The 13100-nt window shown below is 49.7% G+C and overlaps 4 protein-coding genes across 4 annotated transcripts; all 4 read left to right on the forward strand.

Annotated features, from left to right (window-relative positions):
- Nucleotides 1–716: 716 nt before the first annotated feature.
- On the forward strand, nt 717–5333 carry AO090005000152 (putative Rho guanyl nucleotide exchange factor; the record flags this gene model as incomplete). Its single annotated transcript, XM_001817212.3, has 1 exon — nt 717–5333. The coding sequence occupies one exon, from the start codon at nt 717–719 to the stop codon at nt 5331–5333; it is 4617 nt and encodes a 1538-aa protein (XP_001817264.3).
- An 85-nt stretch (nt 5334–5418) lies between these two features.
- On the forward strand, nt 5419–6525 carry AO090005000151 (uncharacterized protein; the record flags this gene model as incomplete). Its single annotated transcript, XM_023234244.1, has 1 exon — nt 5419–6525. The coding sequence occupies one exon, from the start codon at nt 5419–5421 to the stop codon at nt 6523–6525; it is 1107 nt and encodes a 368-aa protein (XP_023088832.1).
- Nucleotides 6526–7682: 1157 nt separating this feature from the next.
- On the forward strand, nt 7683–8798 carry AO090005000150 (Ulp1 protease family protein; the record flags this gene model as incomplete). Its single annotated transcript, XM_023234245.1, has 4 exons — nt 7683–7739; nt 7951–8016; nt 8064–8083; nt 8132–8798. The coding sequence occupies 4 exons, from the start codon at nt 7683–7685 to the stop codon at nt 8796–8798; spliced, it is 810 nt and encodes a 269-aa protein (XP_023088831.1).
- A 1006-nt stretch (nt 8799–9804) lies between these two features.
- AO090005000149 (FAD-binding oxidoreductase) lies at nt 9805–13014 on the forward strand (the record flags this gene model as incomplete). The annotated part of the gene is made up of 4 exons (XM_023234246.1): nt 9805–10039; nt 11551–11954; nt 12012–12135; nt 12191–13014. The coding sequence occupies 4 exons, from the start codon at nt 9805–9807 to the stop codon at nt 13012–13014; spliced, it is 1587 nt and encodes a 528-aa protein (XP_023088830.1).
- Nucleotides 13015–13100: the final 86 nt, after the last annotated feature.

The raw sequence follows: 13100 nt of genomic DNA on the forward strand, positions 1-13100 counted from the left end.
GCAACAACAATACTACTGTACGCCCCCTCTCTGGTTCTTGCGATCATTAGTATCACTTTTCATTTCCTCGTTTCCCTCTCTGCCTCTCTGACCTCAACAACCCCTCTCGACCCGCTTGCGATAAACCTCCACTTTTCAACACCAACACCCCTGCTAGACGCTGTGCAAACGCTCATCCCGCCCGTCTTACTCGAGTCGTATACCTCGCTGGTCTTTCCAACTAGACCCTTGGCCGCTGTCCCATTCCCTAGCCTTCATTCGTTTCTTTTTGCCTGCCTTATTCTACTCCTCGCCCATTAAGCGCTGTGGGTCAAGCATCAAATAACCCTCTGCATTCTCCGAAAGAGGTACACACCTCCAGCATCACACTGGTGGCTTCGTTGTTTTATACTGTCTCAAATATGACGCCGTACTGGCGTGGTGCTACCCGGTGATGATTGCCTTGTAGTTCCGGCCGGTCAATCTGCAACCTCATCTGTGGCCTACCAGCTGTGAACAACGCATCACAAGCCCAGCACCCTCGAACAGAAAGGATCACCACCAACCAACTCGGTGGGGAATTGTCTTTTTTTTCCTTTTCCTTGCTTTTTTTTAAAAATTTTTTTTTTCTTTAATTTTGCCTTTCTCTGTTGTTGTTTTGGTAAAGAGAGAGAATAGGTAACTCAAAAGTATTGAACGACACATTCACACTGACCATCTGCCTGAAAGAATGCAAGATGTCCGGCAGTGATGTCGAGCACGTTTCTTGCTTTCTGAACGGCAACTCTCGTGAGCTCCGGCGCCAATCTTCTCCGACTACCAACGATTACTTCTATGATGCTCCGACGGAAGACTCCTTTGAAACATCACTAACTGCCTCCTGTTCTGCCGCACCACCTTTTGCCAGTACCACATATTCCGCGCAACAGGGTCTCACAGACTCTCCAATATTGCCTGCAACCGCAGGCCTATCCTCGAACGACCGATCCTCGCCCGACCCTGACGACTACTATCGCCCACATCCACACACATTGGTTGCAATCGGTAATACTGCTGCTGGTTCAGGCGAATCTTTGATGGTTGAAGTTGATAACGCCGAAGTTACCGAAGACCACCCGACACAATTTCAACGAGTGTGCTCTGTGCCAGCGCACCCATCGAAGTCTGTGGAAAGCTCAGGGCCCTTTCGCTCGCTCTCAGATTCATCATACGGAAACATTGGGTTCGGATCCACTATCAGGGTACCGCCAGCGCGGGCGTCGACGGCGAGGTCAAGGCAGGTCTCGTTTAAGGACCTCGTGAACAAGTTCAACAACAACCAGGATCAAGTTCTCCCACTACCGTCAACGTCTACATCCAGAACTGTTAGCCCGGCTAGCCCTACGGATGGGTCAATACAATCCAAGGCTGCTTCACGTCTGCAACAAACTCACCATTCGTCAATTAAGAAAGCCCCAATACCTCGGTGGAACACGATAGGCACTTTTGACCCCGATATAGCGTCAGAACGTTCTCTACCTCGGCTGAGGACAAGCGACATCAAAGATAATGGTCCCAGCTCTTCCAACCTTTCTCAGCGGCCCCCGTTTGGCCAATTGCTTGCATTAGATACGGGTTTTGACAACTTGGGATATGGAACACCCTCACTTCCGCGCCGTCGAGGTTCTGAAGGGACTATCCCGAGCCCAAACCCAGCATTTCTAGACCATCCTGAATCAGCACTTGGCTTGACGCCTTTGACTCCCACCGCTTGGTATCTAGGACGTACGCCGTTTCTAGAGGCTGTTCATACCACTTCGAGTACGCCTAACCACCGAAGAACAAGGAGTGATTTCGCTGGAGATCGACCTGGAGGTGTGGCGGTGTGCCTTTCTGATACCCATATGGCGGTCCAGCCCCCCTTGCAGCCGCAGCCCGGCACATCCCTAGAGAGCCCACATTCCAAGTCACGCATTCCAATTTCTTCCCGCCGCCTTAATTCAGCTTCCGCCTCGGGCGATTCATCGCCGTCTTCACCAACAAGAACCGAGCTAGCTTTCGGCAACCGATCTGCGCAGCAGATCGCTCTGCCGCCGAAAGGCGTTAGCCGCCTGCCCAAGCCATCCCCCAAACAGGCGTCTAATCCCGCTCGTGAACTGACCTACGAGGGCGAAGCAACGTTTGCGACACCGCCCCATGCAAGGCGGGAAGTGGCCCCTGGCAGGGCCCGTCAGTACATCCCTGAGAAGGGTACCCTTTTGGAGGCATACATAGCTGCTCCTCCGCCGAAGAAGTCACCGCCTCTCCGTAGTTCACGACCCCGTCAACCCGTCTCACAAACTGCCCAAACGGCGCCACGCTCAAAAGTGGTGGAAACAGTTTCGAATTTTCAAAGACAAATTAACTGTGATCGTGAGCCACGAAACTCCAGGCTCCGAGAGCGACGACTGCCAGAATTGGGTAATGTCGACTTTGCAACCCGGCGACAGAGAATCCAGCAGGCTTTCAATCGCACAGTTGAAGAGAATGAACGAAAAGAAGAGAAAGCAGCAGAGCTCCGACGCCAGGTCAAAGCTCAAGAAGACACACAGCAGCCTGTTCAGCCTACTACACCTAAACAACAGTTTACTGGACTTGCGGATGTGATTACTTCGGCACAGCCTGAAGATAACGTGGCGGTAATCGAGGAACTTGGCGAGTGTGGACATGAAACAAAAGACATGACACCCGAGACAGAGGCTTCCAAAGCGCATCAACAGCTTCACGTCGATACAGACGTATCTTTAACAGAGAATTCTCGAAATACAACAGACTATCATCCGATGACGATGGATTCACCAACATTAGGCCACTCGGGGATAATTTTGAACAGCCAAGGATATGAGTCGACGCCCTGCGACCTGCAACCCGACTCCGCCGTAACAACAGGGTCTAACGAGACCCATACCACCGCATTTGATCCAGAACCTCAAGATGAGCTTTCCAAACAGAATCTACATGCATCGCATAGAACCCTGTTGAGCCAAATAATGCGTATTCGTGATTCTAGCCCCAGCAGTTCATCGTGTGACGAGCAAGATTATGGTTTTTCTGATAATGATGAGAAGGAGTCTATTCCCATTGTTCTGAGAGATGCGTTGGCTATCGAAGACTCTATAGACAGCAGTGAGAACCAAGAGCACCGTGATCTTTATATCAAACAGGGTGCTACTGATACCGACCCAATGAACCGATGGAGTATGAGTTCCTGGTCTTCTTCCCTGCATCACGGAAATTCTTCGGGTGGGCAATGTGAGGGCAGCGATGACGATCTTTCCAACATACAGCATTGTGTCGAGGATAGCGAAGAGGCTACCACTAAGTCATGCTCTGCATCTTCGAGCATCCCATCTGTCATTGGTCATCCACTTTCTCATGCATTGTCCCAGACAGCCAGTGAGGTAACAGAACCAAGTAAAGAAGTCATATCACATACACTTCCTTACGGATCTTCGAACACACCCAGCTTAATAAGGCTGGGTGGGTGGGATTCTAAGCGTGTGTCTCAGCTTTACATAGAGGAGCTTGCGAGTGGCAGGAATCATCCCCTTCCTATGCCAGCGATACGTGCGTCTCCAGAGCCGCCACATTCACGGATTGAGCAAAGGGACGAAGGGAGAAATGATAGTCTGACGGATGATCCTGTTCTAATAACGGAAACTGACCGTATCCAACCCTCAGAACGGATGCGACATCCCGCAAGCTTGTTTTTACGTGACGACTGGGAGCATGCGTCTCCATCAATAATGGATTGGATGCAGATAGCCGTCGATGAAGGATCCGCACATCAGGACCCCACGATTGACAACAGCCGGAGAAATAATGGTGTCCCAACATCGCAGTTAGTGACCCCCAACGCACATCCAAAAGGCGCCGACGAAGGCCTAGGTCTGGCAATCAATGTGCATCCACCTCAGGAGTTTGATAATGACGATGTCCCACCGCCTCCTATACCACGTCATGATCCTCCAGCTCCCCCCTCCGACACTCAAGAGAGCACTGTTCATCCTCCCCCACAGATTCCTGTGGTTCATCCCAACATCTTTTCGAACGCCATCTTCGCGCCGCTGGGGCCCGTTCAAAGCACCGATAGCAGTGAAGACTCCTCTCTCCGGCGACTTGAGCCGACACCTTCCTCACAGACAGTAGACTCATCGGCAACCTCGTTGGTTCCTTCGACTTCAGAACACCCTCGCCCACGAACCGCGTCCCCAACTCCAGAACAACGCCAACTGAAGAAGCGGCGACACGTCATAAAGGAATTAGTTGATACCGAATACACGTTCGGGAGGGACATGAAAGTCGTCGATGATATTTATAAAGGCACTTCGAGTTCATGCCTAGACCTCTCCACAGAAGATGTCAAAGTGCTCTTTGCAAATTCGGACCAAGTCGTGCAATTTTCTATGGCTTTCCAGGACACTCTTAAGGAGGCAGCGAAAAGTGTTTATATAATGCCTAAATCCCAACGGTGGACCAGCCGGCGTAACGCGCGAAATCCTATAACAAAGACGGATCAAGAATCTTCTACTGAAACTAGCACTTCCGACCTGGAGAAAGATAATGCGACTTTCATTGGGCAGGCATTCATAGCGCATATAGCAAACATGGAGAAGGTTTACGCCGACTACTTGAAGAACCACGATGCTGCCAATAAGAAACTTCAGACCCTGCAGAAGAACCCGAAAGTGGCTATTTGGCTCAAAGAATGTCGGGACTGGGCATCGGATCTCACAACAGCATGGGATCTAGATTCGTTGCTCGTCAAGCCAGTACAGCGGATCTTGAAATATCCGCTCCTCTTAAGTGAACTCCTTGAATCAACACCTCAGGATCATCCAGACCGTGCTGCGCTCATTAATGCACTTGAAGAGGTTACGAACATCTCTGTTCGTATAAACGAGCTGAAGAAACGTGCAGATGTCGTGGGGCAAGTGGTTGGCCGAAAGAGAAAAGAGTCTGATGTTAGGGCAGGCTTGTCAAAGGCATTTGGACGTCGCACAGAGAAGTTGAAGCAACAGGTTGGCATATCCGATCTGGTCGAAGACAAGGAATACGATGCTCTGTCTCAGAGGTTCGGAGACAATTTCTTTCAATTGCAAGTTGTCATGCGGGATGCGGAGGGGTATACGCGTGAAGTACAGGGATCCATAGACTGCTTGGGCGAAATCACCAGCGCTATAGAAGAGTTTATCAAAGTCGCCCCAACTGCTTACCATGAAATTGAAGGCAAATGCGATGAGCTGAGGGCGGTTGTTCAAGGTGTATTGACAGAGGCACTACCCAACCATGTAAGTACAATCCATTGTGGAAGCATTGGTATCCAGCATGACTAACAATGTCCAGATCGCTGTCGTTCGTAAGAGCGTCATTGACCCAATGGTCACATTGCTTAAACTTCATGATGGACCACAGAGAGTGATGAAAAAGCGCGACAAACGCCTTATGGATTATGCCCGCTTCAAGAGCATCAAGGAACGAGGGGACAAGCCGGACAAGAAAACCACCGAGCAAGGAGAGCAGTTTGTAGCTCTCAACGAAGCCCTTAAAGATGAACTTCCGAAACTCTACTCTCTTACCGCCAAATTGATGGAGGCTTGCCTGAAAAGCTTCGTTCATATACAAACGTCGTGGTTTAAAACTTTGCAGGACAAACTTTGCCCCCTAGTGGACTCGTTCCCGGACGATATCCAGAAGGTGATTGGTGATTGGAATGCGAATTTCAGCTTCTCTGAGGCACAGGTACTGTCGCTAGGCATCTGCAACGGCTCGTTGTTGGCAGACGCTGTCAACCTTGTCAATTTCAACACTCCTCCAACCGGAGCAAATATTAGTTCGCCGCGGTGCCCATCAACAGTCAATAGTGCCAGTACTCGCGTCGGATCCACTATGGATGAATCACCCAAAGCTTCCCATGATTTTGGCAGTGGTAGCCACGCTTTCCAGTCGCCAAGTCTTGATAGCCAGTCCCAAATCTCTCTTGGACGCAAGCGTGCTGATTCAACTTTCTCGGGTCGCGCTCCACCAGATTCGATTGAATTACCCCGGAGTCAAATGTTGCAACAGATTACTGGCTCCTCATCAGCTTCTGTACTTCAGCCCAGCTCTAACAGAGAGTCTTGTCCAAGCCTGCCTCGGTTGAGCCTTGATTCTCCATTCCTTGTCGACGTCATTGGCCCTTCTGAGAGTAGCGACAAACCAACCGAAGAACAGCCGAGCTCTCCTGGTCGGTACTCCGGCTTTTTCTCGTCCGCTATGCCAATGTCGGATAACCCACAAGACAACCCTCCCCAGGAGAACGAAGCACCTAAAGAGCCCGCTGTGCTATTCCTTGCTGCTAGTATCTATGAATTCAACATTGACCGTGCCCGACGAGAAGCCGGGTATCCCTACTTGACATACGTCGTCGGAGAAATTTTTGATGTCATCGCTGAAAAGGGCGAGCTGTGGCTAGCCAAGAACCAGGACGACCCTACTCACCAGGTCGGCTGGATCTGGAATAAGCATTTTGCGAAGCTTTCAACCTGAAGTCACTATCTGATGGAATTATTACTTGTTTCAATATTGTACAACTTGCATGGAGATCTCCAGCGTCATGGTATGCTGGGTCTGTTGGTCTTAGACCGGATCTAACCCAGAAAACGTCGACGCTCCATAGAAGGCCGCCCTGGAGTTATCGGTCTTCACGTTCCTCTTTATGATATGTGTTATGAAGTTTTGGGGCCGTGTTTATTTTTTTTTTATTGTGGTCTGGCAACCAGTCAACTATTGGCTGTGATCAGGTCATCTGCTTTGATTCTGCTTTGAAACATCTGGTATGTGTGGGAAAATATATGTTTTTCTCTGCTTTTGCGAAGGTGTTTACGGTTTCTCGTGCTACTGAAGGCACAATCTATCAGAGACACTCAAATGTACGTTTAGATACCCCTTGATTTAGTTGTTCAATGCACTAGAAGTTAAAATGTAAACATGTGGTATGCGTAAACGCAGAATGCTAAACGTAGCGAACTACTTCTCATAGTGGTAGGAGGGTATGGTAAGGTAAGGTACAACCAACTGACCTCCCCTCGATTTTATGAATCACACACGAGAAGAATAAGAAGTAAGGCAAAGGAGTAAAGAGAGATGTTTCTGTGTACTCCGTAGTTAAGCGTCACGTGTACACCAGCCACAACCGAAGCCACAGTGACGTCGCGGGATTCCGGAACGGCTTCAATCGTATCGCCGCAAGGGGCGACTTCTCGTGCACCACAGGTGGGAACGGCCTGTCACTCGGCTGTTGCTTTGATACTATCTTCTCTATCCGACACCAGGTAATTGGCTGTTTCGTCCCCGTTGGGATCATTTCCCAGGTTTCCTCTCTGTTCCTCTACAGAACAAGTTGATCGACTCCCCGCAACCACGACTTGTTTCATCTTTCGGATCGGACTATTCTCCCCTCGTCCGATAGAGAAAATCCACACAAGGAGTTATAAAGCCAAACCGTTTCACCCCCGGAAAAGGTAGATAAGGGCTCAGATATATGCGCCGGTAGCCGTCGAATGCACAGCAATCGTTCCCCGCTCTCTACGACGGCCCTTCGATTCGGCAGAAGCAAGCCTACCGATTGCCGCCCTCCCAAGAGATTCGTGGATAGATAATACAATTGAGGTTCGCGATTATCGCGCAAGCTAAAGACGGGCAGGATGCTTGATGGCGGATTGGGCAAGTTGCACAAGAGGATGAAGCGCTTTGGTGATACGGTAGGTCCTGGGTCGCTTGGCTTTTCTCGTGTCGGATTCATGACGGAAAGCTTATCTCCAGCAGTTAAACCCCGATGATGCATATTTGAGCTGTGAGTCCATGGTTGATTGACACTAGTCTCTGATAAGGACAATGTCTGACTAGACTGGAGCACACAGACTATGACATTCGATGTATGTTGCGGTTCTCTTAGCACTCGGTTAATAGAAGACCTTACATTTGACAGTGACGAGGGAGGATATGCAATCACTCAAGAATGACTGGCTCACAGATAATGTGGGTGTGATCGCACCCTCCGATGGATCCTAGCTAATTTATCATAGATCATATCCTTCTGGGAGGAGTAAGTCGACTGGGCCTGTTCCACCATCGCCTAAACTGATTTCTTCAGATACTTGGAACGCGAGTTCCTCGTCAATTATAAATCATCCAATATTGTTCTTCTGCGGCCCAGCATGTCGTTCATGATCTTGCAGACGCCCAATCCGCACACACTCCGCGAGGCCTTACCCGACTTCACGCGGACAACGCATGTCTTCCTCCCTATTAATGACTGTCGCAATGTTACTGAAGCCGAAGGCGGGACTCACTGGTCGTTGCTTCTCATATCCATTGTTGATGGGATAGCATTCCATTACGATTCACTTCCTCCTGGAAACGTCCGGGAAGCCGGGACGGTGACCATGAAATTTGGCGCTTTACTCAACCGACCCATTCGATTCATTCATCTACAAGACTCACCGGTACAAGAGAACGGTAGCGACTGCGGTGTATTTGTGTGTCTGAGTATGCGACATTTGCTGCTGAAAAGGCTGTTGACTGCGAACGCCAGCGAGAAAGTTAGCATGAGTCTCGGCGGAATGAAAGTAGATGCCCGCGGAGGGAGAAAAGAGATGACCAAGATTATTGATGGCTTCCGAAAGGAAGGTGAACGACGCAGGTCGTATGTCGCTGAACAAGTGCATCGACGTGATTATGCTAACCTTTCATTGAACAGAGCTAGTCTCAGCCCGCTAGGGAAGAAGTCAGCAAGCCCTGGTCCTCCACGAATTGAATGATAAAAGTATATCGGATCCCAAGGGGGTATATATGAAAACAAATGGGTCGGTGAAGGCGTCAAGAGGATGCGGAGTTCAAGTATATGGATAATGCATACGTCAGGGAGGATATGGTTATGAAATAAGGCGGGGACCTTATCACTTCACGTTCTTTCTCAGCATTTTTTTACGCTCTGATGGTTTCCTTTTTTTCATTTTTCTATAATTCATTCTTGTGTCTTCGTTTATCTCGTGGAATCCATCATATTACCGACTACAATTGGCATTAACCGTCATTATTGAACCTATAAGGACCCTACTCTTAATGTTACATAATGTATTTCACATGGTGGGAAGCCATTCGGCCAGGATATGGGTAACTCAGGGATTTGACACAAACACCTCACTCCACGTCCTGTACTCGGTTATATTAGCGCCTTTCATGCAGCCATCAATCGAATCATTATACGCTCTTACAGGTACTAGAGGATCCTGACACGCTTGTGTGTGGAATCACTGCGTCCGATATTACATCTTATGCCATCAAGCAAGTCCCAAAACCCTAAACCTCAAACAGAAAGTACACATAAGCACCGTCACTCCCCTACATCACGATCAGCTCCCCATCTGCCGTATTTCTCCATGATGCGCCATTTCCAGGTTCGATGGCGGACAGCTCTACCCCAGTAATAAAACGGCACGGCAATCAGGATAATGACACCAGCGATACAGGCCATTTCTCCAAACGCCTTGCTGTATCCTTCCAAAGTGATCCAGGGGTTGGTGTAGAATGATAAGAGGAATCCGAATGCCGCTAGTATCATATCATATCAGTTCCAGTTTCAGTTCCAGGGGAGGAGGAAGGGGTGTTCTTGATTGTGTGTGTGCTGAGTGGAGGTTGGACGTACCTTTAAATGCCAGTATGGAGACTGTTATCTCCCCCACGGACGGTCTATAGCTGTCGATAACGTACACCATTGCCACATTTGTAGCTTGTACGATTGCGAAGTTTAGTAGTCCCAGAGCTATGGTCGGGGCTATCCAGTGCAGGTTGTTGTTTATCCCGACACCGTATAGTACTAGTGCTGCCGGGGCGCATACGCCTCCGATAGCAATGGATGGAAGACGCATCTCGGGTTGCCGGATGCCGTCGTTGCGTCGTGTTAGCCAATCAGCCACCCAGTCTGATACCTGGCCGCCGAAGGTGATGCCAATCAAGGATCCAATTAAGCCGGCGATAAAGCAAAGTCCGGATTGCCATGGTGCGAAGCCATAGGTTGTCGAGAAGGCAGTGGCGAAATTGGATGTTATGGCCACGAGAAACCCAATTGTTACGGCGAAGACTAGCGATGTCCATAGTACGGGTGGAAGAATGATCAGCACGATTGGTCTGAGAAAAATGCGGAACAGAGGCTCGGATGTGTGGATGCCGGTGAATAGACGGAGGGAACTGAGATATGAAGGTTTCTTTCGAATCTGTAATGTCTCTGGCTCAGCATTTTCGTGATGTTCGGATGTTACAGCTGACTTTGACGCTGTCCGCGCACCTACAGAGAGATTTGATGCGGCATCCCGCTCCAGAGCACTGTTACGATCGAATGTGGTTTCGGGGAATGTGAAAATCACGAGCAGAGTGACGCCGCCGATTAATGCAGTAGCCACATAGAAGATGTATCTCCAGTGAAGCGAGATTGTGATGAGCCCGTCGATTATGATGCCGGCGGCCACACCAACAGACAAGGCCGCCGTATAGAGCGACATGGCTGCGCCTCTTTCATGGAGAAAGAAGATGTCTGTGATTGTCAGTGGCCCCAGACATTCCCCTGCACCTGCAGCCAGTCCCATAATGATTCGGCCTGCCAATTCCACAGAGTAGGTTTTCGCAAACCCACACCATAAGCCCGTCGCCACATAGAGAACAAACGAGATAATATAAATGGGCCGTCGGCCGAACTTGATGATCAAAGGCATCCAGAACAGCATGCCCACTCCCTGCATGAGGGAAGTGGTGCTGTAGAAAAAGGCGACGCGCGCAATGTGGGCACTGGCATTTGAACCCATCGGACCAAGGAAATCGATGGTTGTCTGCTCGATTGCGACAGTTGGTCCAGCCGCAAGAAAGTTGCATAGTAGCACTGCCAGACAGACGAGAACCGCGATATAGTACCGGAATGCCGCCGACCTAGCCATTGGACATGGGCTGTTAGTCATATAATGTGGGGAAGTAAACATAGCGATTAATGAGGCCAACTGGGGTAGCTTGCCAGTTTAGTGGGTCGTGGGGATCGTTCGATGGGGTCGGAATCAGAATGATCTCGTTTGTTTCATGATGTCGCAGACGCAAGTCACCCAGATTATGCCCTGGAGGGGCACCTGAAGAGGGATCGACTGCCTTCGAAGACATCGTATATTCTATGCATAAGGGTACCAGAAATCACAATACATAATCGTTCCACCCAAGGCCTCCCTCCGTGGCTGGGATTGGGTATGCATTTAAGCAGACGTGGACTTAGGGGGAAGAAAATAAACTAATGCCGCTAACTGAGCTTAATTTCATCCTTTTGGCACGCGTCGGGTCCACCGGGTACGGATTTGATTTTGGTCGCCCTCCTTCCCCACATTCCCGGCGAGGGTCAAACTGGAGTATGAACTGGTCACCCCCGGGTGGGGGATCAAGAAGATACTAGTTAAATATGACTAGTATGTCCTGGATCCCATGTCACGAACATAGAACTCGAATAAGACATCATGCAGATTATTTGGCGCAAGACAGCTGATGGAAACACCTATGAAGACGCCCGTGTGGGCCGCGTCTTCAACCACCGTCGCCCTCAACGGTATCCCTTGGCCGTGGTAAAGGCAAGTAGCCAGGATGACATTGTGGCTGCCGTGAAGCTGGCCATTGAGAATAACTGTCGCGTCGCAATTCGTTCTGGTGGCCATTCCTGGGCTGCGTGGAGCGTACGTGACAATTCGATCTTGATCGACCTGGGCAACTACAAGCACCTTGAAGTGGACGCGAAGAGAAGAATAGCATGGGCAACTCCAAGCATGACAGGAAAGGATATCAATGGTGTGTTGACCAAAGAGCACGGGTTGATGTTTCCTGGGGGCCATTGCCCTGACGTCGGAATTGGTGGCTTCCTCCTTCAGGGCGGAATGGGTTGGAATTGCCGAGTATGAACCACCCTCGCCCATTTCATTATGATATACGACTAACCTTGAGGTATGCAGAACTGGGGATGGGCCTGCGAACGTGTTCGCGCTCTAGATGTGGTGACAGCCAATGGGGATTTGGTGCATTGCAATTCGCAGCAGAACAGTGATCTCTATTGGGCTGCTCGTGGGGCAGGGCCAGGTGTGTTTCATTATTCATTTTATCTCCAGTCAAATGAATTAACATAAGGCCTCAGGATTCCCGGGCGTGGTGACCCGGTTTCATCTCGACCTCGTGCCGTACCCTAAAAATGGCTTCCGGTCATCGGGCTTCGTCTACCCCATAAAACATTACCACGAGGCCTTCCGTTGGGTCATCTCCATCACGCCTGATTTTGATAATGATACCGAAATTGCGGCTGTGGCTCAGTACCCAGAGGGGCAAGATGAGATATGCCTGTTCATTCTGTTCGTCACCATGAAGTCCTCCGTTGAAGAAGCGGAAAAGGCACTTGCTCCAGCCCAGGAGACACGACCATCAGGGGTTATTGTTGAGTGGTTCTGTCAGGAAGACAGTCTTGAGAACCAATACATCAACCAAGCCAAAGCCAACCCAGAACGCCATCGCTATTGTGCCGATAATGCTTACATACACGACGACGCAGATGTTCCCGCTGTTCTAGAGGAGGCGTTCACTACACTTCCACATAAGAAATCGTTCGCTCTTTGGTTTGGAATGAATCCCTGCAGCCGTCGGAAGCTTCCCGATATGGCGTTGAGTATGCAGTCAGACCATTATTTCGCGCTGTATACCGTGTGGGAAGATGAAAAGGACGATCCCCGATGCCAGACATGGGTTCAGGATATCATGCGGAAGGTCGAACGGCATTCAGTCGGGGCGTATTTGGGAGATTCAGATTTTCAAGTGAGAAAAACTCGGTTCTGGGAGGATGACAACGCCCAGCGTCTGATGGAGATTCGTCGTAAATGGGATCCCACGGGGAGGATATGTGGATACCTGGACAAGGGGGATGTCTCAGGCACCCAGGGGTTGACAAATGCACATGAATGGAAATTGTAGAATAAATCTCATATTTTAGTTAAATGAAACATCTCTTTCTTCATTTTACCCTAGCTTCTGCCGCCTATACTGACTTAGCCCTGACT

Source organism: Aspergillus oryzae, chromosome 1 (assembly GCF_000184455.2).
Source record: "Aspergillus oryzae RIB40 DNA, chromosome 1".
Taxonomy (NCBI): domain Eukaryota; kingdom Fungi; phylum Ascomycota; class Eurotiomycetes; order Eurotiales; family Aspergillaceae; genus Aspergillus; species Aspergillus oryzae.